The 23,942-nt window shown below is 43.1% G+C and overlaps 1 protein-coding gene across 7 annotated transcripts in view; it reads right to left on the minus strand.

Annotated features, from left to right (window-relative positions):
* Positions 1-23,942, minus strand: part of HDAC8 (histone deacetylase 8) — a 210,473-nt gene that overhangs the window by 12,965 nt on the left and 173,566 nt on the right. For 3 of the 7 annotated variants that reach the window (XM_034649631.1, XM_034649628.1, XM_034649627.1), the window contains 2 exons: positions 14,742-14,847; positions 11,259-11,462 (listed from right to left, as the gene is read on the minus strand). The exons of 1 other annotated variant lie outside the window; for it this stretch is intronic. In XM_034649631.1, the coding sequence (XP_034505522.1) occupies positions 11,259-11,462; positions 14,742-14,847 (310 nt within the window). Of the gene's footprint in view, positions 1-11,258; positions 11,463-14,741; positions 14,848-23,942 lie in introns of those variants that run through there. 3 more of the 7 variants (XM_034649629.1, XR_004622423.1, XR_004622424.1) reach the window with 1 other exon arrangement.

Raw genomic sequence — 23,942 nt, forward strand, 5'->3', positions numbered from 1 at the left:
TATACATATTAGAGGCCTCCAAGTATTCTTCAAAATTTCTTGGTTTGTTGAATACAACAACCAACTCCACCAGGAGAAGGAAAATGCCATATTTCCTCTTCTAAACCTTGGGCATGACCTTCAGTTTCTCATGTGGAATCCCAGCTCCCTTACTTGCTCTGTGACCTTGTACAAGCTAATTAACCTCCCCAAGCCTCAGTTCTCTCATCCATCGAATGGAGTTAATAACATCTACCTCAGTGACAGGTTTGCTTCCCAAACGTCAATACTGCCAAGAAATGTGTCGTATTTACATACCTCTTATGTGGAAACCTCTTTTATACCAACCGTGTTTTTAAAAAAACTTAATCTTATCTTAAGCAATGAAACCTGTGAAATCATCAGAGTTTGATGTGACAGTTATATTTCTTTCTAGTACACACTAAAACATACACAGTTGACCCTTGAACAACATGGTCTGAAAAGCGTGAGTCCACTTATACATGGATGTTTTACAGTATAGTACTGCAAATGTATTTTTTCTTATGATTTTTGTAATATCATTTTCTTTTCTCTACCTTACTTTATTGTAAGAATACAAAAACACTAATTCAAATGGATACATGCACCCCTATGTTTATAGCAGCATTATTTACAATAGCCAAAATATGGAAGCAGCCCAAGTGTCTATCAATTGATGAATGGATAAAGAAGATGTGGTGTATATATACAATGGAATATTATTCAGCCATAAAAAAGAATGAAATCGGCACCTGGGTGGCTCACTCAGTTAAGTGTCTGCTTTCAGCTCGGGTCATGATCCCAGGGTCCTGGAATCGAGTCCCACATTGGGCTCCCCGCTCAGTGGGGAGTCTACTTCTCCCTCTGTCCCACCCCGCACTTGTGTTCTGTCTCTCTCTTTCTCACATAAAAAAATAAAATAAATAAAATCTTAAAAAAAAGAATAAAATCTTGCCATTTGCAAGAACATTGATAAAGCTAGAGAGTATTATGCTAAGCGAAATAAATTAGTCAGAGAAAGACAAATACCATATGATTTCACTCTTATGTGGAATTTAAGAAAGAAAACAAATAAGCAAAGGAAAAAAAGAGACACAGAGAGAGAAATCAAGAAACAGACTCTTAATTATAGAGAGCAAACTCATGGTTGCCAGAGGGGAGGAGGTGGGGGGATAGGTTAAATAAGTGATGGGGATTAAGGAGTACACTTGTGATGAGCACTGGGTGATGTATGGAATTGTTAAATCACTATATTGTACACCTGAAACTAATATAACACTGTAAGTTAATTAATGGGAATTAAAATAAAAAATTAAAGAAAAAAGTATACAGTACACAACACAGATACAAAATATGTGTTAATTGTTTATGTTTCAGTAAGTTTTCTGGTCAACAGTAGGCTATTAGGAGTTAAGTTTTGGGGATTTAAAAATTATATGCATTTATGTCCACCCAGGGACACCAAGAAACAAATACAAAAATTAAAAAGAACAAAACAAACAAAAGTTATACATAGATGTTTCAAGTGTGTAGGATGTTGGAGCCCCTAACTGTCACATTGTTCAAGGGTCAACTGTACATAAAACATAGCAAATCCATTCCTGTCTTAGGGTCTTTGATCTTGCTCTTCTCTTTATCTAGAATGTTTTTCACCCCAAGTTTTGCAAAGCTCCTTTTCTTACTTCATTAAGCTCTATTCCCAAATGTCACTTCCTTAGGGAGGGCTTTACTGACCACCTATCTAAAACAGCACCCCATCGAAATTTATCAGTAACCAACATTAAATATTTATTTGCTTACTGTCTATCTTCCTCACTAGAATGTAAGCTCCATGATGGGCAAGGCCTTTACCTGTCCTATTTACACCAGTGCCTAGAATAGTGCCTGGCACATATTAACACCAAATATGTATTTGTTGAATGTATGAAACATTAAAATGAAAAACTAGCTTAGCAGTAACCAGGCTCCCCTTCCACCAGAGAAGGCAAAGTGGAAAGCTAGAACTTTTATCCCTGTTCAGTGGCAAGGAAGCTCACCCACTGCCATCAGTAGAGACCACATGGGGAGTAGTAACAAGATGCCACTCCCATTCCCAGCCAGGGTGGTATCAGTGGAGTTCTAATGGGGAACCTGAATTTCCACTCTTGCCCAGCAGTAAGGAGGTGCCCCACCTCCCTCCAGGCTGTCAATGGCAGCTGAGTGGGGAATGTAGACTTTTATCCCCACTTGGAAGTAATGGGATGATGCCCCCCTCCTCTGCCATCAATATGTCAGAGGAAGCCTGCTAAAATGAAAGATTTAAAGAAGATGCAGATTTCATAAAAATATCTAAAATTTTCAGGATACAATAGAACATCATGTATACCAAGAAACAGGAAACTATCAACTTGAATGGGAAAAAGACAATCAACAGGTGTCAACATAGAGATGACATAGATGCTGGAAATGTCTGACAAGGAGTTTAAAGAGGCCATCATAAAAATACTTCACTGAGCAATTCTGAACATGCTTGAAAAAATAAAAAATAAGAGGTCTCAGCAAAGAAACAGAAGAAATAAAGAAAAACTAAACGGAAATTTTAGAACTGAAAAATGCAAGTAAAATAAAAAACTCAACAGATGGGCTCCACAGAAGAGCAGGAGGGAGGTAGGAGAGGAAAAATCAGTAAACTGGAATATAGAACAATAGAAATTACCCAATTTGAACAAAAGACAAAAAATAGTCTGAGAAAATGAGAAGAACCTCAGGGACCATGTGGAACTATGATAAAAGATCTAACATTCATGGGGTGTCTTGGTGGCTCAGTCAGTTGAGCCTCTGACTTGTTTCAGCTCAGGTTATGATCTCAGGGTGTGAGATTGAGCCCTGCGTCTGGCTCTGCAATTGGTGGGGAGTCTGCCTGAGATTCTCACCCTCCCCCTTTCCCCCCCCCCCCGTCTCTGTCTCTCTCTCTCAAATAAATAAGTAAACCTAAAAAAAAAAAAAACCCTCCAGGATCTAACATTCATGTCACCAAAGTCCCAGAGGGCAAGGAGAAAGAGGATGGGACTGAAAAACAATTTCAAGAAATAATGGCTAAAGATTCCCCAGATTTTGCAAAAGATACAAACCTACAGTTTCAAGAATCTGACTGAACTCCAAACTGGATAAATCCAAAGAAATCCACATCAAAACCCATCATAATCACATTCCTGAAAAAGAAAAACTAAAAAAAAGGAAAGAAGAACTAAAAAAACAAAACAAGGGGCGCCTGGGTGGCACAGTTGTTAAGCGTCTGCCTTTGGCTCAGGGCGTGATCCCGGCATTCTGGGATCGAGCCCCACATCAGGCTCCTCTGCTATGAGCCTGCTTCTTCCTCTCCCACTCCCCCTGCTTGTGTTCCCTCTCTTGCTGGCTGTCTCTCTCTGTCAAATAAATAAATAAATAAAATCTTTAAAAAACAAAACAAAACAAAACAATTCTGGAAAGCAGCAAAACAGAAACAAAGCCTTACCTATAAGGGAAAGATAATTCAAATGACAGTGGTTTTCTCATCAAAAACCATGGAGGTCAGAAGGAGGTGGTAAAATATTTTTCAGGTGGTGCAAGAAAGTAACTGCCAATCCAGAATTCTAGGTCCATGAAAATATTTTTCAGGAATGAAGGGGAAATAAAGATATTCTCCAAGGAAGGAAAACTAAGAGAATTTGTTGCCACCAGACTTACCTTAACAGAATAGCTAAAGGAAGTCTTTTTCAATGGAAAGATAATGATAAAAGAAGGAATCTTGGAACATCAGGAAGGAAGAAAGAACAATGGAAAGAGTAAAAATATGAATAAACATAAACATACTAGGTTTTTTTCTTCCCCTTTATTTTATTTTTTATTTTTTAAAAAGATTTTATTTATTTATTTGACAGAGAGAGACAGACAGTGAGAGAGGGAACACAAACAGGGGGAGTGGGAGAGGAAGAAGCAGACTCCCAGAGGAGCAGGGAGCCTGATGCGGGGCTCAATCCCAGGAACCTGGGATCACGCCCTGAGCTGAAGGCATATGCTTGACGACTAAGCCACCCAGGCGCCTCTTTCCCTCCCCTTTAGTTTTCTAAATTATGTTTGATGATTGAAACAAAAATTATAACACTGATGTAGCTCTAAATGTATGTAGAGGAAATACTTAAGGCAATTATATTATAAATGGGAGAGGGGAAAGGACTTAAAGGTAGGTAAGGTTTCTACACTTCACTCAAACTGATCAAATGTTGATACTAGCAGACTGTGGTAAGTTAGGCATATATAATATATATCCAGGGAGACCACTAAAAAGCCTACACAGAGAGATACAATCAAAACCACTAACCATGAATCAAAATGAAATTTGAACAGAGGTATAAGTCACCAACAGTAAAGGATGAAGAAGAAAACAGAGAAAGGACAGAGGGAACAAAGAGAAAACAAAAAATAAAATGGTAGATTTAGTTCCTAACATATCAGAAGTGAGTGTGAATGATCTAAATACATTAGTTAAAAGACAAAGATTGGCAGGGTGGCTAAAAAAGTGATCCAACTGTATGCTGTTTATAAGAAGCTCACTTCAAATATGATATTAGTACACTGAAAGTAAAAGGATAGAAAATATATGCCATGTAAACATTAATCAAAAGAAAGCAGGAGTGGCTATATTCATATCAGATAAAGTAGACTTCAGAGCAAAGAAAACTACCATGGACAGAAAGGGACGTTACATAATGGTGAAAGGGTCAATCTACCAAGAAGATATAGCAATCTGAAATGTATATGCACCAAACAACAGAGCTTCAGAATACATGAAGCAGAAGCTGATAGAGCTATATGGAGAAATAGATCCGCAATTAGAATTGGAGACTTCAACATCCCTCTCTCAGCAATGCTATCAGCCAATTGGATCTAATTGACATTGATAGAACATTCCATCATACAACAGAATACACCTTCTTTTCTAGCACTCACAGAACATATACCAAAACAGACCATATACTGGGCCATAAGGGCAAACCCCAACAGTTGAAAAAAAATTGAAATTATACAGCACATGTTTTCTGACCACAACAGTATCAAGGTAGAAATGAAAAACTTCCTGAAAAAGAAATCTCTGGACCTGGATGGTCTCACTGGAGAATTCTACTAAAAAGGAGACTTAACACCAATTCTACCTTATCTCTTGCAGAAAATAGAAGAGGAGAGAACACTCCCAAACTCACTTTATAAGGCAGTATTGGCCTGATACTGAAAGCAGATGATGACAGCTCAAAAAAGAAAATGATAGGCTAGTATCCGTCATGAATATAGATGCAAAATCCTCAAGAAAATATTAGCAAATAGAATTTAGCAATGTAGATAAAAATCGTATACCATGACCAAGTGGCGTTTATTCCAGATATACAAAGCTGGTTAAAAATTTGAAGATCAATCAAGGTAACCTACCATATTAAAAGGCTAAAGAAGAAAAATTACATATATATCAGTATCAAATGATGCAGAAACGGCATTTAACAAAATTTAATACCCATTCATAACAAAAGCTCTCATAAAACTGGGAATATAAAGGAGCACTGCTTCAACTTGGTAAGAAAGATCTACAAAAACCTACAGCTAACATCATTCATAGTGGTGAAAGACTGAGTGTTTTTCCTTTAAGTTGTGGAATAAGGAAAGGATGTCTTCTTTCACCATTCTTATTTAACATAATATTGGGAGTCTAAGCCAGTGCAATAAAATAAGAAAAGGAAACAAAAAGCATACAGATCAGAAAGAAAGAAACTGTCTCTATTTGTAGAGAAGTGGTGATCTACATAGAAAATCCTAAAGAATCTATAAGAAAACAGAACTAATAAATGAGTTCAGCAAGGTCACAGGATATAAGTACAATATACAAAAACTATTTCTATACAGTAATGACACATGGAAACCAAAATGAAAAATACAATAACTCAAAGAAAAACTTAGGAAAACAAACCTGTTTAGGATCTGTATGCTGAAAATCACAAAATGCTGAAGAAGGAAATAAAAAAAGTTCTAAATAATGGGAGAGAAGAACTACGTTCATGGATTGGACGAGTAAACACAATAAAGATTTTAATTCTTCCCAAATTGATATCCAGGTTTAACACAATTCCTAACAAAATCACATTAAGGTATTTTGTAGATATAAATAAAATTATTTGAAAGCTTATATGGAAAGCAAAGGAACTAGTATAAGCTAAAACAATTTTGAAAAAGAAGAAGGAAGAATCACCTACCTGATTTAAGGTTTATTATATAGCTATAGTAATCAAGACTGTGAGGAGGAATAAATACACAGCTCAATGGAGCAGAAGAGAAAACTCAGAAAGACTGTTGCCTTGGAGTGAATGAGAATTTTGGAAAGGAGCGTGGTCCTAGGGAGCTGTCTGGACTTTAAACACTTCCACTAGACAAAAGAGGCTTTACATCATGAGTCAGGGGAAAAATCTGCTCCCTTGAGCAGACAGACAGAAGCACCTTAGAATTACTAGAGGTACCTAAGAAAGGAAACAGCACCTGAGACATGTAAAATGCTCACTCTCCAGTCCCTATCTTTCCAGCTGTGCACAGGTACAGTGACCAGGTTTTGTAAACCAAAAATTGGGACATAAGTTCTGATAAAATATTAACAATAACAACAACAATAATAATTAAAAACTCCAACATGTAGGTGCACCGGTTGAGTGTCTGACTCTTGGTTTCGGCTCAGGTCATGATCTCAGGGTCGTGGGATTGAGCTCCGCATCAGGCTCCATGTTCAGTGAGTCTGCTTGAGATTCTTTCTCCCACTCCCTGCCCCTCCCACTCGTGCTCTCTCTCTCTCAAATAAATAAATAAAATCTTAAAAAAATAAAATCCCAAACATGTATTACTTTTTTTCTGAATAAAAAAACAACACATATCCATGGTAGAAATTTTGAGAAATACAGAAAAAAGAATAAAGAACAAGAAAAAAAAATACCCATAATTCCAGTCCTACCACCAAAGTAACTACTGTTAGCATTTTTGTTATATTTCCTTCTGGGGTTTCTCCGTGCATATCCACATACTCACTCACACACACATTATATCTACAAAATTGAGACTATATGGTATTAAATCATTTTGTATCCTTTTTTTCACTTATTATCATGACAATAATTTTGTAAAATAAAATTGTCTTTAAAAATTTCTTTTTAATTGGCTGCAACAAATCTTCCATGTAGATGTATTTGAGACAATGTATCATACCTCAAATTAAACGTATCAAAACAGAGCACATCAAGTATATGTTTCTGTAAAACTATCCCCCCTCCTCCAACAGCTCCCCATTCCAGTTGGTATCCAGGCTGGAAAGCTCAGAATCATCTTTACTTCTTCCTTTATTTTGATCCCCTATACATGATCTACTTCCAAGTGTTGTTGATACTCTCTTCCAAACAGCTCTCAGCCATTTGGGAGGAATAAGATAGGGAGTATCCTACTACCACTGTTCTGGTCCAGGCCTTTGCAGGCTCACTCTTGGAATACCACCATGATTCATCCAAATAACACTGCATCATGCTGTGTCCTAATTCAAGAACCTAGAACGGCTGTCACTTTATTGTATCCGATGTCGACTACTCAGCCTGAAATTCAAGGAAATTGTAATCTGCCCTTGGCACTCACCTATCTGAGTTTCCCTCGCTTATGAGCATGTCCCCATTCTTATCAATTTAAGTCCTCCAAGCCTTTTGAAAGCAGTCTCCCTAAAGTCTTACTCCCCCACTTCTCCGTGGGATCAGCCTTATTATATCCTGATCTGTCTAAAGGGGGTTAATTTTGTCTCCTTCCCTAGACTTCTCAGCTGTTTATTAGAGGCAGAGACCATGCTTTAAACTTCTCTTATACCTCTCATGGCACTAAGAACATGGGAGGCTCCAAAAAATATTCATTGATTGATTTAGTTGGGCTCTGAAGTGGAGACATAATAATACTTCTTAAAATTAATCTGGTTCACAACCTTACTTTGGGAGACATTGCAGGGTGGAAAGGGTTTACTAGGGGCAATTGAACAAAGCAGACAGGGGATGATGACTAGACTTGACTGAGCAATTCTGTTATGAAGCAGAGGGCACCAGATCTGGATTCAAATCCTGAGGGCACCACTTACTTGTTATGTGACTATAGGCATGCTACACCATGTCTTTGGACACCAGTTTCCTACTTTATGAGATAACTGTGAGGATTAAATGAGATCATATACGTAAAGAGTCCAGCATATTGTGTAGCATAGTTGGCTTTCAATAATGGTTCCCACCTCCTGGATTTATGTAGGTGTTTGGTGTCTTCATAAGTAATCTGCCAAGGGTTTTCGTGGTTTGTTAAAAGCTGTTGTCTAGGGGTGCCTGGGTGGCTCAGTTGGTTGCGTTTGGCTCAGGTCATGATCCCAGACTCCCGGGATTGAGCCTCACATTGAGCCCTGCATTGGGCTCCCTGCTTGGTGGGGAGTCTGCTTCTCCCTCTGCCCCTTACCCTGCTCATGCTCTCTTTCTCTTTCTCTCTCTCTCAAATAAATAAACAAAATCTTAAAAAAAATAAAAGCTATTGTCTAAGTTACTGTGACTTTGGGGAGCAGTCTCCATTTTTATTTTAGAATTTATAAGGTTTTCAGCATGACATTTAAAAAAAAACATTTTATTTATTTATTTGACAGAGGGAGAGAGAGAGGGAGAGAGAGCAATCACAAGCAGGCGGAGTGGCACAGGGAGAGGGAGAAGGCTCCCCATTGATCAGGGAGCCCAATGTGGGGCTTGATCTCAGGACCCTGGGATCATAACCTGAGCCAAAGGCAGATGCTTAACTGACTGAGCCACCCAGATGCCCCTTAGCATGACATTTTTATAACTTCCTTTTGTGTTGAACAACAACAGCAACAACAAACCTTTCCAATTCTTTTACTCTTTAGTGAAACAAGACAGGAACCTGGTCAATGGGGAAGCCAGGCTGATGGTAGGCTTTTGGAAAGAACCACAGTGGGTTGGGGTGCCTGGGTGGCTCAGTCGGTTAAGTGTCTGCCTTCAGCTCAGGTCATGATCCTGGGGTCCTGGGCTCGAGCCCCACATCGGGCTCCTTGCTCAGCAGGGAGTCTGCTTCTCCTTCTTCCTCTGCCCCCCACTTGTGTTCTCTATCTCAAATAAATAAATAAAATCTTAAAAAAAAAAAAGAACCACAGTGGGCTGGAGAAGAATAAAGGGACAGGGGATGGCAAAGGGAGATAAGGAATGGACATCACAGAGATCCTCCCCGGAAGTAATGCAAATTGGCTCAGGGTATCCTCCACAATCCTGCTCCAGATCCTTCTAAGAAGCCCTAAAGCAGCTGGTTAGTGTCTTGGGACCAACTCTGCCTTTCAACTTATTGTCATGGCTTCTCAGGAAACAAGAGAAGGTGTAGAAGTAAGTTGAGTTTCCATGGTGTAGAGTCCCCCCAGGCAGGAGCGCTGCTTCGGGCTTGGAGCTTCAGCAGGCCCTGGACATGTCCAGACCTGATGTCCTAATTGCTAGTCCTTAGAAGAATGTCAGTCCCAGACTTCAAATCGCCTGAGGAGGTGCAGCTTACACTAAGCATAATGGTGTTCCTGAGAATATTACCAATAGATGTGCAAAGGGCCTCATCTTGGGGCCGTGGAACTGTAAACAGCAGAGTGGGGCTGGTGAACACAACACACTTCAGGTAGCAGGAGCTGGATGGGTTGGCTTCTTCCACCTTTTGTCCTCTTTTACTTCTCTACTCAGCTCAAAATGGAGTAGAAAGGTTCAATGATAGTATGGTAGGGTGATGGGAACGTTAAAAGGCCTGGGTCACAGGCTGAAATTTCAAGTGTTGCTCATGGCTGTCTTCCTTCCATTTCCAAGGAGACCTCCAATTTCAGGTGCTTTGGATCAGCCCCTTGGAAGGAGCTGGGTACGCAGCGAAGGGTGGGAAAGGTTTACCAGGGGCAACTGGAAAAAGCAGGGGCGTTTTATTTATTTTTTTAAAGATTTTATTTATTTATTTGATGGAGAGAGAGAGACAGCCAGTGAGAGAGGGAACACAAGCAGGGGGAGCAGCAGAGGGAGAGGAAGAAGCAGGCTCCCAGCAGAGCAGGGAGCCCGATGCGGAACTTGACCCCAGGACCCTGGGATCAGGCCCTGAGCCAAAGGCAGATGCCTAACGACTGAGCCACCCAGGTGCCCCAGCAAGGGGGTTTAAAAAAAATGGGACTGGAAAAATGAGGTATGATGAATAGACTTGGCAGGGCAACACCTCGAAGAGAAGAGGGGCACTAGAAAGGCCAAGCAGCCTGACTCCAAAGCCCCAACTCAGAAAGGCCGGGGTTCAAGTGTGTGCTCTACCACCTATTAATTAGCACAGTGTGTGGCACAAAGTAGGTGCTTAGTAATTGCTTGCTGAATGAATGAACAAATGTGACCTTGGCCAAGTCATTTAACCTCTCTGAGCCTCAGTTTCCTCATCTGTAAAATCGGTAGTAGCTATTGTTCTTATTATTTCACCTGTGTTGTCTCTCCCCTATACCCACATCAGTTGGCTGGTCCATCTCCCCAGTCCTGCACTGTGTAAGATGCCAACTCAGCCTCCTTCATTACAGGTCAGAAAAGGCAGATCTGCACGAGGCCTTCTCTTTCCTCTTGTGTCCTCCCCCTCCTCCTCCTTCTTACCTTCTGGCCCTATTTATCTCCTTTTCTATTCCAAGAAAACTTGGGATACAGTCTGGGAACTCAGAGCAAGTGAGCTGTAACCTCCAATTACAATGCCAACACACACTCGCACATGCACAACTCACCCTCCCTCTGCACTCCGCCACAGAAGGTTGGGTCTGCGTTGCAACAAGAAGCTTCTGGCCCCCTAGAGACCTTTACTCGATTCAAATGTCATCAGTACCAGGGACTAGAAAAACTCTACCCCTGTTTCCTCACACAGAGCCAGGGCAGGCTTGGGGAGCTAGCCACCCCTGGGAATTGATCACATCAACACCATTCCAACTCTGGAAGGTTCAGTGTGAGCCAACTCTTCTGCAGTACGTCAACCAGAGGAAAGGCAAACAAGTTCGAGCACATGAAGATGGTGTGAGGATGATTTTACAGTAGTGGGCATGAGCTAGGCTGAGCGAGCCACACTTCCTTGTGAACACTGACACAGATCTTTGAGATTCACTGGTATGAGAAGAGCAATTTGTTAGAGCAAAACATAGCTTTTTCCTGTATAAAGCTAACAACCTGAATTGACTCTCCATGGTTTTCTTTTTGTCTTTTTTTCCCTCTTGGAAAGACGAATGGGCAGTAAAGATGGGACAAGGTGAGGTCTAACTTTGCCTTTCCCTCCAGTCAACCTGTGGCACATGGAATGGATCTCTCTCAGAGGAACCTCCCCAGGTTTGATCTTCAGTAGGTTAAAAATCCCATCTTTCATGCTTCTAAGGGCTGTGGTGAGAAAGAGAAAAAAACCCAAGCTCAAAGGCTGAACAAATTCAACTGAGACATGCTGGCTAAACTCCCTGCCATAGAGTGGGGCTCAATTCAGCCACTCCATCATTGCCATTCCATCCTCCCAAATCAATCCACGCCTCCCTCTTCCTTTGTTTTTAACATGGGGGAAGGAGGGCAAGAGACACAGCGAGAAATGGCCAGCCTCGCTGAGGTTTTTATATGCAAGAACAAATGACAAGTCATGTAGGCAGGTTCAGGAAAATCTTTCAGAATGTAGAAAATTCAGCAGCTTTTCCACACTGACCATTGTCATGGCAACGCACTATCTGATGGCAGCATGCGTCACCAGGCTGGAGGGGCATGGTCTCAGTATAGCAGGTTAGCCTGGCCATTTTTAGCAACATTTGGACTTCTTTCTAGCCTCATTTCTTCTTGGTTTAGCTGAATTTCTTTTTGGTGCTGGACTTGTGTGCTCTGCTCATTTGCATGGCTAGAACACAGGACTTTGTCAATACGAAAGAGATGGCTAAATGGAAAATCTGAACATTCCTAGTGTTCTATAGCCAGTCTACTTGCTGTCCGCCCTCCCTGGCTCCTCCCCACCCACTCTCAGTCATTTAATTTCTTTTCTTCTCATCAATTCTTTCCTCTACACAGTATTACCTCCCCCCCACCCCCGCCCCAACAACTGTGACTCATCTACCAACCCCTGCACTCTCATCATATTCTTTTTATTGTTTTTCTATTTTCTCATTTTTAACACACAGCATCCTAGGATCTTAGGATTAGAAGGAGCTTTAACAATACTCTAGTACAACCACCCTCCCCCAATGCAGGAGCCCTTCTATGATATGATAGTCAAGTGACTATCTAGGCTCTACTTGCATGTCTCCAGCAACATTCCTTTTTGGGCAGCCTGCTCGTTTGGACAGCTCAAAATATTAGAAAATCCCTCCTTCTACTGAATACACATTTGCCTTTTTAGAATATTTACCCATGGGTCCTAGCTCTGTGCCCCGTGGCCACATAGACTCCGTCTATACCCTCTGCTCTGGGACAGCCTCTCAGAGATATGAAGTAAAGACCACGTCCCCCTAGGTCTTCTTTCCTCCAAAAGCCCCAACGCCTCCAACCAGACCTCTTGGAGCCTGGTCTGTAGTCCTTTCCCCATCCTGACTGACCAGTAGCATGCTTCTATTTGCATGCTCTTTTACACCGAGGTTGATATCGCATCAGTACCTCTGGAGGCCAACTTGTCCTGGAGACTCACACTGAGGTCCACATTGGCTAAAATCCCTAGCTCCTTCACACAAAACACTGCTGAGCCACATCTTTCCATCTTGCGTGTGTCTAATTGCTTCTGAGGACCCAATTCCTGCTCCGTACATTTTCTCCCAGCTTAATGTCATTGTGCTACAATCAAAATGCTGCTTTGACCTGTTAGGATCTTTAAAAAATCTTGACTTACATGTAATTTACATGTCCTCTACGACTGTCTATTATTTTTTCCCCAACCCTCAAACTAATCTTTTATCTCAGGTCTTTTAAAAATGTATTCCTCTTTTGGGTTATCTTAACTTTCCTAGTTCTCTTCCCTTTGAATTACCTTCCTTATGTCTTCTCTCGCTTGTCATTTCCATTTCCTCAATAGCAAGATGTCACCACTCTGGAGATATGTGTCTGGCTACGTGTGCAGGAAAGCATGAGGGCATACAGATATCTGCACATACGCAGGTGTGAGCAAGAAGCTTCAGAGGCTTGTTTAGTTTCTCTGTTTCTATTGGTTTGTCTGTGCTCTACCAGGATTTAGAGGCTGGATGGGGGGAAAATGGCAAGGTTGAAGGAAGAGGGGTAAGAGAAGTTGGTCCAGGGTCAGTCCCAAAGGAAACAGGAAAGGTGTCCTGGGTCTGTGAGGGGCAGGAGGAAATTAGGGCGGGAGCCCTGGTGTTAATCAGGGCTGCAGCACAGTGAGAAGGACTGGCAAAGGGCCAGGAGTAGAAAGAGTTTAAAGGCCTTACAGACTGTCCAGGGGAGGAGGATTTGGTTAGGAAGTGAAGATTTGTGGGGTTGGTATCCACCGTGAAGCCAGAGGGAGGTGGCTTGAAACTACAGGGTCAGGAGAAGGCTGAGGGCTACGGGACACCTCTGAGAGGCAATAAGCATTGCTGTGAACATAGCTTTACAAGTCTATGACTTGTGAGCTTAGAAAATTTTCTCTGGCCAAAGGAGCCTGGGACGTGGAGTCCCTGCCTAAGGACTTGGCTGCTGTAACAGACTGGACTCTCCTAGAGGTTAGGGCCTTAATATAACCCTCAGCAAAGACCCTCTAGGACACAATGCATTCCCTCAGACTAACTCTGGTATAGAACAGGCCTCCTTTTCATGCTGGATTCTATTTCAACGAGGGAGTCAAAAGTAGGGGAATTGCTGCTCTCTCAGTCATTATATGAATAAACATGGGATTTCACTCTCCAAGGTGAGCAATATGATACCCTTAGCCTCTTAACTCTACAGATTATTAGGATCCAAAAAATACGCACACATGCATACAAATTCAATTCAACAGGAAAATGGGTGCCAAAATGATTTTACAATATTGTAGAGAAAGTGAATTGAGTTGTGGAGTAGCAGCTGGGGTTGGGAGAGGGGCTCTACCAGAAAGCTAAGGGCAGCATCCCCAAACAGCTAGTGGACAGTGTGATCAAGATTATAATAACCTGATGACTGCCATTTTCCCCCTGCCAGAAGCCAGAATAGGGAAGGGCAGGATAGGGCTCCAGTGCTCTGGGTAAGACTGGGGAGTCCACTCTCAGGGCACCAGAATCCTGACTATCCAAGGTAGGCCCATAGTCTCTCAAGGCCATATTGGACCAAGGAACGACACTGGAACACAATGCCTGTGAGCCCCTCCTCCCCTTACCCTAAGTCTGAACTGGCTTGAACTTCCCTCATCTTAAAGAGGATTTTACTGTTGCTCTTTTAAAAGAAAAAGGGTTCCAGGGCACACTTGAGAACTGGTTTTTCACTGGACGTGCCTCAAGATAAACCTTTTGTCCCTCTGAAGGTGACATTAGCTGGCCAAATGACAATTTCAATCAGAGTGGCCAGTGTGGAATTCCAACTATAAGCTATCAGGCCAAGAAGATGTTTCTCTTCTAAGTCTGCGAAATGATTAGCCACCAAAAGACAAATGGTATTTGGGGAAGCCCCCACTGATGGGCCACCGCAAGCTGGGTGGAATGAGGAGGGCAGGGCTTGAGGGGTGGTGCTCACCTTTGATGTAGTTGAGGATTTGCTGGACTCGGTGGGGCTCATTGCGGTCTGGCCGGCAGCTTGGCGTGATTTCCAACACATAATCAGGACCATATGCTGTGAAAAACTGTAAGGAAAAGGGAAAGGCCAAAAAACAAACTAAACCACAGAAAACCTCCAAACCAAACCACATACACACAGAACAATCAAAAGAAAACCACCGCTATTGACAAGGCAAGTGAGGCCCAGGTGGGCCGGGCAGGATGATGCAGCAGGAAGCCCTGTCCTGGTGGTACCATTCCTCTTGTTCAAAACCTCCAGTGACAGTTCACTGCTAAATTATTTAGCTTGTTGTTCAAGGTTCTCTCTGCTCAGGTCTCAACTTTTCTCTCCTGCCTTAGTTCTTACTGTCCCCTGTTCTCTAGCCACACTGGCCTGCTCCGGGCTCTCCCAAATCTCACCATGCTTTGTCCCCCCCCCCCCAGGATCTTTGCCATTGCTCTTTGTTCACGCTGCAAAGGCCCTCCCCTCAATTCCTGCTGCCTGTGAAAAACCTCCCCATCCTTCCAGGCACAGCTCAAATGTCACCTCCTTCACAAAGCTGTCCCTTATTTTCCACCAACCCCCAGAGTGTTCTGTTGGTACCTTTTTTTTGGCCCTTGTTCAACAAACAGTGCTGCCTGCCTATCACACGTGGGTCACTGTGCTGGCTGCTGGGGGACGATGAGGATGGGCAAGACCTCTGCTGGGATACACTGGGTCTTCATAAGCACATTCTGCACTGGATAGAGATTTTTTCAACAGTGACCTGATCTCCCTGCACTGCGTTGTCAGCTCCTTGAGGGCAGGCAGCCCCTATGTCTTACTCACCCTTGATCCTCACAGACCGTGGCAGTTGCCTGCTCGTTTTGATTGCCCTGAACACCCTGACCTGGGAACGTCAAGCAAGCCTATTTCTCCAGGTTTCCTTTCTCTGTAGTTGAGTTTATTTGTTTTTTTAAATTCAGGGGATCAAAATAAAGGTTTTTGGATTCTATTTCTAGCTCACTAGATGATTCCTTATGACCTTTCGTAAGTCACAATATCTGATTCAGCTCCTCTATTAGGGCCTGCTTGGGGAAAAACACTCCACGACAAAGGGAATCATTCAATTGGGATAAGACCTTGAATGGGAAGTATGCACAACTACTATTTCTGTTTAGTTTTTAACAGAAATAGTATTTGTGCATACTCTCTGGAGAGAGAGCATATGGTCCTTAGCATTATGTGCTTTCAATAGTCATATTGTTAGGCAGTAAGTAAAACAGGGGGATTCAAATTCCATGGGAAAAATGGTAGAGAGTGCATGAAAAAAGGGATCTGGATATGTGTCCTGAATTTGATGTCATTCAGAGAAGCCCAGGGTTATTGCCACTGCCACCAGATCATCCTTGTTAAGAGTCTGGATGTATATCAGGCACCATGGGAGAGGTTGTGGAACGATCTCTAAGGGGTTTGTATTTTGAGTTAAGGAGGGCCCCTCAGTCCAAGTTCGAGGATCTCGTGGGCTTGGCTCTGGAAGAGAAGGCTTCCAACAGGTGTTGCCCTGTCTCCTTAGGTGACCTCTTTTCCTCCAGAGGGTGTCAAGTAGTACGCTCATTTCACAGGTATGAAAAGACGGGTTTAGAGAGAGCAGTAGAAGAAAGGCAGCTGCAATGAAGTAGTCACTCGGGGAGAGGACCCACACCCCTCGCATCAAAGTGCTATAAACATCAGAGGCAGGGTGCCTCACTGAGATGCAGGAGGAGGGAATGTTCTGCCTCCATCTCTGAAGGCAGAAGATCTCTGCTGATCCTCTGTCAGCAAGACATGTTGTGAGCTGTCTGTTTAGGGCCGAGGGTTGGAAACAGTACGTCCGCATTTGTGAATGCCTACAACGTGTTTACCCGTACTCTCCCGCTTTAGTTCCTTCTTTGACCAAGAGTACATGGTTGCGAGACGGGCAGCTGGGGCCACAACTGACTCCTCTGTAACAGACCTCAGTCTGACTGGGCCTGAGCCTCTTGATCTGGCTGAGTTAGCACCTGGCTTTAACTAACCCCTGAATGACCCATTCTTTGCCAAGGCAGGCCGGCTGCAGGTAATAACCAAGTCTGGGTTCCTAAACATCTCTCCACCTTTGCCAATGACACAGTATTCCCAGGTCCTTCCTAGGCTGAGGGCCACATATGATTTAAGAAAGTCCCTGTTTTGTGATCCAGTTCGACATGGCAGCTGGCTGGTCCCAGCCTTAGGAGGCTCTGTTTGAGGCTGAGGGAAGTGATGGGTAGCCAGAAGGCAGAGGCTTATATCTAAGGCAAAGGTGTTGCCCTATTCCCCCCTCTGTCTCTCTCATGGCATTTCTCTGTTTCTGTGTTGTATTATGCTTTCATTTTGGCACTTGTTAACTCTTTTCTACTAGACTATAAACTCTGCAGAGGGAGAAGCTTCTGTCACATTCTTTGTAGAATTGAACTCAAGTCATCAAAGGTTCTCCTTAAACCCTTATTTTAAAGTTATGTTGAATGAAATTCATTCACAAAAGATTTAGCTGGCTGTTCATTTAATTCTGTGGAATAATGCAAAGAGCCAACTCATAGCATTAACAGCTTTTCTGGACTCTTGAGGTGGCATGATGAGGTGGAAAGAGCACTGGCTTTAGAGTCAGACAGAGCTGGGTGTTCTATCAGGATTTAGTCATGTGCCTCAGGCGAGCTGCTTAATCTCTCTTTTGTCATTGCTACCAGCAGGACGATCATAAATGCTGACCTGGCTGGGTTGTTCGAAACCCCTGAGATGATATAGACAAAAGGGCCTAGCACAGGGCCCAGAACATAGTAGGACTTCAGTAAATGTGAATTCCCTTCTCCCAAGGCAAGAGGCCCTGGCCTAACTGGTGCCTCACCCATGCCCTGGGGGACGTTGGGCCAAGTACTTGGGGTGGCTATGCGGAAAGAAGAACCTGTTTCTCCTGCTGGACAAAGCCCAGCAGCCCAAGCGTCCCCTCTACTTGCCCAAACCGTTAGCTCCGCCTAGGGCCTGTTGAGAAACTGACTTCTCTCACAGTTTCCTGCCCTGTGCTCCTGCCACTTGTTACTGGAGAGGTGGAAAGGAAATCTGATCACATAAGGCCAAGGAGATATTGGGGTGGAGGGATTTGGCCAGCACTAGAAATAGCTTGAGGCCCCACCCTGAAACTGCCCTGCAGCCCAGAAGAGGAAAGGAAATGGGCAAGCAGCAATCCCATTCCCAGACAGGTGGAGCGGGGATGAAAGAGGCCAGCTGGCCTCCCAGTCAAAACGCTGGCTTTGATCTCAGCAAAGGAAGGAGGGAGGTGCTAACCCTTCTCCACCCCTTCCCCTTTTCCCTCAGCACTCCTTTTGCTTTCTGAGTTTCAGTTTATACATTTTTGAGGGGAACATAGTAGTGGAAAGGAGGCAAATGGAAAGTATGAAGTGGGGCTGAGAACTGAAGGCAATGGCGACTTTAGGGTAGTTGGTCGTTTCTTGACCCAAGAGTCAATGAATAAAGAAATGAAATAGCTCAGTTCTCATTCAGGTCAGCCCAGCTCAAGGCCCTTTTCTGGGTCATCCTTTCCAGCTCTTGCTCACGCAATGCGAACAGTGTGCACTTAGATATTTGGTCAAGAAGATACTCAGAAGAAGTCTTAGATTTGTTTTTATTCCCTCATAGTCCAATTTGGTCACAGGAAACCAAGCCACAGACCTGGAGCCGCCAATACTTTTATCCTTCCTTCAACATTTATTAAGTACCTACTATGTGGCTGACGAAGTAAGTTCATGGGTTACAAAGACAGTAAGTAAGACATATTTAGTTGGAAGAATTATTATAGAACAGTGTGATGAGAGGTACAACAATAATACTAAAGATAAAAGTAATAAAAACATTTATTGAAGGCTTATGTGTGTCGGGCACCTAAAGTGTCTCAGCACTTTTTATGGATTGACTAACTTAGTTCTCACAACCAACCCCTACGGAGGTACTGTAATTATTTCCATTTTAAGATGAAGATTTGAAGTGCAGAATAGTCAGATAACAGAGGTCACACAGCATGTGTAGTGCTGAGATTTGAACCCAGGTCATTCTGGAGGTCAGCACTACCCATAGGAGCTTCTAAATTACTTTGGAAGAAGTGATTGTGTGTGTGTTGGGGGGGGTCTGCAAATAGGGTATGGTCGTTGGGAGGGAGGCATTCCCAAGAGAACCTGGGCAAAGGCAGGGAGTGTGGAACAGAACAGCACATTTTAGGCATTGAAATTGATTTGATATGGCTTGAGGGTAGGGTGTAAGGAGAATTAGGACACGAGGCAGGGGAGGCAGGCAGGAGTTTCACAGTGGGTGCTGCCCCCTCCCCACACTCAGGCATTTGGCCTTATTCCAGACTAGAAGGTTCATGAGGGCAGAACATTGTTTTGCTCCCCACTGTATTGCCAGTTCCCGAAACAGTTGGTAAATAACTATTTGCGGGATACGGAAATGAAGACTTGGGGGAGCTTATAAATGAAGGAATGGATAGGTCAGCTGTGTCCTTTAGAAGACTCATTGGCTACAGTGTAGAGAATGGAAGAGCATCCGAGGGGAGGAATGCAAGTAGGGAGACCAGTGAGAAGGCTGGTGCTAAAGCCATAATGAGTGATATCTGGGTTGGAACCATAACAGTTGTGGGAGGAATGGAGAGATTGAAAAATTGAAAAGATATCATTAATAAGACTAAACAATGAAGTGGATGTGGAAAGTAAGGAAGAAGAGAGAGTCAAGGATTTCTGACTGTGCAGGAGACGCATTAACGAGATGAGTCCAGGCAGAGGACAGGGGCTCGAGGTAAGGTGTATGTATGTGTGCGGAGTTCAGCAAGAAGCATTTTGAGGGTCAGGATCCTAATGATATGGCGCTCTAGTATCTAGGACAGAGGTTGGGCCTATGCTATAGGATATGCATGAAGAGATTTGGGAGTCGTCAGTGACATAAAAGAATTGGACGAGAATTGCCAAGGAACTGCCTTGGCTGGCAGGGGAGGCTTGCTACAGAATGAGAAGGGAAGAGAGGCAAGGAAAGAATCAGGGGGAACAGCCAATACTTCAGAGGTGGACAGAGGGAGTGGAAACAGTTCTGGCAACAATTTGAGATACTACAGAGAGATTAAGTAAAAAGAGGGCAGTCTTCTGATATGTCCATGGGAAGGAGAGCTTTGCTGTAGCCAAGTCAGTGGAGGGTGTGGACAAGGACTGGAAAGTCAGAACAGGAGGAAGTGGAGATGAGAATGATGGTACGAATACACTTTTTATTTTAGGAGTTTGACAGAGGGGTGGGGTTGAGGTAGGGTGGGTGATTTAAGATGGGAAGTTCTCAAGTATATTTACAGGCTGAGGAGAAGGGCCCATAGGATGGGAGTCAGAGGCAGCCTGATTGGGATTTAGAATTAGTTATGTTTGTCTTTCTGGCTCCACAAGGGAAGAATAGTGTTTTATTCATATTTATCTTACCTACAGCTCCGAGCACAGGGCCTGGAAAAGAATAGGTGCTCAATGCATGGTTCTTGAATGGAGGATATAAAAGGTTTCTGGGATTCTGAGAAGGTTAGCATCCAGTAGAGAGAATTAGGGTCTTGAAAGACAGGGTGATTGCAAACAGGCAGGAATGGGGTAGGGTGGGAGGTAGTCAGTGGAGGCAAGAGAAGGCTGGACAAATCTGGGGACCAGCAAGTACTATAAAGTTAGCTGAAGTTGGTAAAGGAGAGCAGGGGAGGAGGCCTGAATCCCAGGTTGAGGAGACAGGGCTTGCCATGACAGGCACTGGGGCAGCCTGAGGATTAGATCTGTGCCTTAGGAAACGTGGGAGCAAGCATAGCAAGGCTGGCTGACCAGTGTGGAGGCTTTTGCAATAGTTCAAGAGACAGATAACAAGGGCTTGAACAAGGGTGATTGCTGTGGAGATGGAGAGAATGGGAAAGAGACATTGTAAAGGTAGAGTCACCAGGACTTTGGTAATTCACTGGCTGGGGAGGAAAGGAGAGAAGGGAGAAGTCAATGCTGCCTCCTATGTTTTGAGTCTGGCAAAGTGGGAGAATTCCCGTGCCACTGACAGCGCTGGGGTAAATTAGCAGGAAGAGCTAGTGTGGCTAAGGGAAGGTGTTGGGATTGGGTTTAGTGGGGTTTGAGATTACAGAAGGGAATCTGGGTCACTATGTCTAGCAGGCAGCTGAAGATGTGATGGTGGTGTATGGAAGTGAGGTCATGGCTGAGGACGAAGGTGGTAAGGGGATCAAAAGATCTAGTGAATAGGCAGAAAGAGAGCAGCCAGAGAGGAAGAAAAGGAACAGGAAAGTGAAATCTCACAGTCTTAGGGATGAGATTCAGCATGAGGAAGATGTTTAAAGGAATACATTTGCCATGCTGTCAATATGTTCCTGGGGCTCACCTAGTGTTCCTCTCTCCTAATCGGGAGGAGGATAGAGTGATACTGCTTCTAGTCAGCCCTCTTTTTATGATACTCCAAGTAGCTCTCAAATTTTTTATTGTTAACTCAAGGTTTAGCTTTTCCTAAAACTTAGACTTGATTCCACCAGGGTGAGCCCAAGGTCGGTGCCAGTCCCTCTTGCAGATCCCTGAGGCTTTATTCTGCTTTCATTTGGGGATGTTAGCTGGTGACTGTGCTGCAGGTTTGTTATTTTAGGAGTTTTAGTTTCTTATTTCCTAACCAGGAAGAGCATTTCTTGTCCTGAATTGCTCTGTGAACAGAATTCATCACAACCGGAATAACACAGCACCAGCGCTTTGAACCATAATATACTCTTGCATGATGCTTCTCAGTCTTTCCTATGTCACCAATTACTCCATCAAAGAACCTTGGCCCAACCATGATGGAAACAAAAAAGCTCTCCTTTCTCCAGAAAAAAACATCTCTGTTTACAGGAAATTCAGCTATTATATGTATCATTTATGGTACATTTTAAGAACATAAAATTGCGGTGGTATTATTAGGAGTAAATTTTATTGCCATGGCTTTATAACACAAACAAACAAAAATAATAACCCCATCAGTTGCTGGACTGAACTGGCAGGAAGCAGCACATCAAAGGCAATTGCTTGTAGGCAGGGGAATGGGGAAGTAGGAGTGTCTGGAGTATGACCGAGGGAGGTCGGGAAGATATGGCTATTGGAGATAAGATGTTACCATGGTGAACATGGAGCTGGAAACGAGCATCCCATCTAGACTATATCTGTATAACACCTGCAGTACTCATGTCAGCCCTTAGACACAGAGTCAGCACTTAAGAACTGTTTTGTGGTGAGGCTCAAATACCACTGCCAAGAAATGTTTGAATGAGAGACTATGGACTCTGAGAAACAAACTGAGGGTCTCAGAGGGGAGGGGGGTGGGGGACTGGGATAGACCGTTGATGGGTGGTAAGGAGGGCACGTATTGCATGGTACGCTGGGTGTTATACGCAACTAATGATTCATCGAACTTGACATCAGAAACCAGGGATGTACTGTATGGTGACTAACATAATAAAAAATCATTAAAAAAAAAAGAAATGTTTGAATGAAGTAGGTCATGGAAACAGTTTAATTATTCAGATGTTTTAATGGCATTTTAACTGTTGGTATAGAAAAAAGTTTATTAAGCAAAATAATCAGGTAAACCTGGGGAATGTTAGCTTATTTGAACACCAATTACATTTAAACAAAGCATATGTCCAGTATTAACTAGTCTTTTTTTTTTTTAAAGATTTTTTATTTATTTATTTGACAGAGATAGAGACAGCCAGCGAGAGAGGGAACACAAGCAGGGGGAGTGGGAGAGAAAGAAGCAGGCTCATAGCAGAGGAGCCTGATGTGGGGCTCGATCCCATCAACGCTGGGATCATGCCCTGAGCCGAAGGCAGATGCCCAACCGCTGTGCCACCCAGGCGCCCCCAGTATTAACTAGTCTTATTTCATTAGCTAAAGTACTTAGCGGTTTCGTGAACACATATATACATATGGCCCTTTAGTGTATTATGTATTCACTAAGGTCAATCCATAGTAATTTGTGTGTGTGTGTTATTTGTGTATGCGTGAGTTTGTGTGTGTGCGCATTCTATTAGGTGCTGAGTAACAGATATGAACTTGAACCCATGGCTTCGGACTTTCAGCCCAGTGGGCTTTCCATTGCACCACAAAGCAATCGGCATAGTTGAAAAGTGGAATTTCTGGAGCATTACGGGATGAGCCCTAAATTTTTGTTCCACTGTTTACTAGCTGTATGACCTTAGGCAAGTTACTGGACTGTTGTGTCTTGGTTTTCTTGTAAAATGGGGACAATAACAGAATGTACCTTATAGAGTTGTTGTCTTATGTACCTTATAGAGTTAGAACAGTGCCTGGAGCATAGTAAATGTTACCTCATGCTAGATGATATTATTATTATTATTATTATTATTATTATTGTTATTATTGTGATTTATCAACTGTGCAAAGAAACAGGAGTTCTGCCTGTAATGGACAGTAGTAAAACTGGATTTCTTTACAAATGCCCCTTGAGACTGAATGAGTGAGTTCCGAAGAGCTTATTCTGTATCTACAAACTCTGAAACCAGAACATGGGTAGAGAGATCAAGAAGGGAAGGATACCCCCAAATGAAAGGGATTAAAAAAATAAAATGGAAGAGAGGAGGGAATGAGAAATTGGAAGTGGTGGGAAAGAGAGGCAGGGGGACAGAGGTGACAGAAAGGGGAAGAGATAAATATGGAGTACATCTGGTGAGGGAAGGAAGGAGGTACAGAGGACGTGGCAGAAAACACAAGGACAGGGTGGCTGCCACTTGACCAGGGGTCTCCCTGCAGGCCAAGGTTTTCTTTCAGGTGTGGTTTCAGGGATTTGGGAGAAGGGTCCTGGCCAAGACTAATATCTTCCCCACATCACTGGTGATCCTCAAATTTCCACGATTAGAGAGAATTCCTTCTTCAGAAATATGTGCAACTTTGGTTATAACATATGTCTCTGTTAATCAAATGAATATTTTGGAAACAAGCCTACACATGAAGCTTTTTTTTTTTCATTTACTCTTCTTTAAGCCTAGGGTGGGAATGGAAGATGGGAGAGTATAGGGATATTGCTTGACCTGGCTTGCCGCTGGACAAGTACTACAATGACTTTGAAAATGGATTCTACTGGAGGATTAGTAAGTGCTGCCTTGGC

This window comes from Ailuropoda melanoleuca, chromosome X (genome assembly GCF_002007445.2).
Source record: "Ailuropoda melanoleuca isolate Jingjing chromosome X, ASM200744v2, whole genome shotgun sequence".
Lineage (NCBI taxonomy): Eukaryota > Metazoa > Chordata > Mammalia > Carnivora > Ursidae > Ailuropoda > Ailuropoda melanoleuca.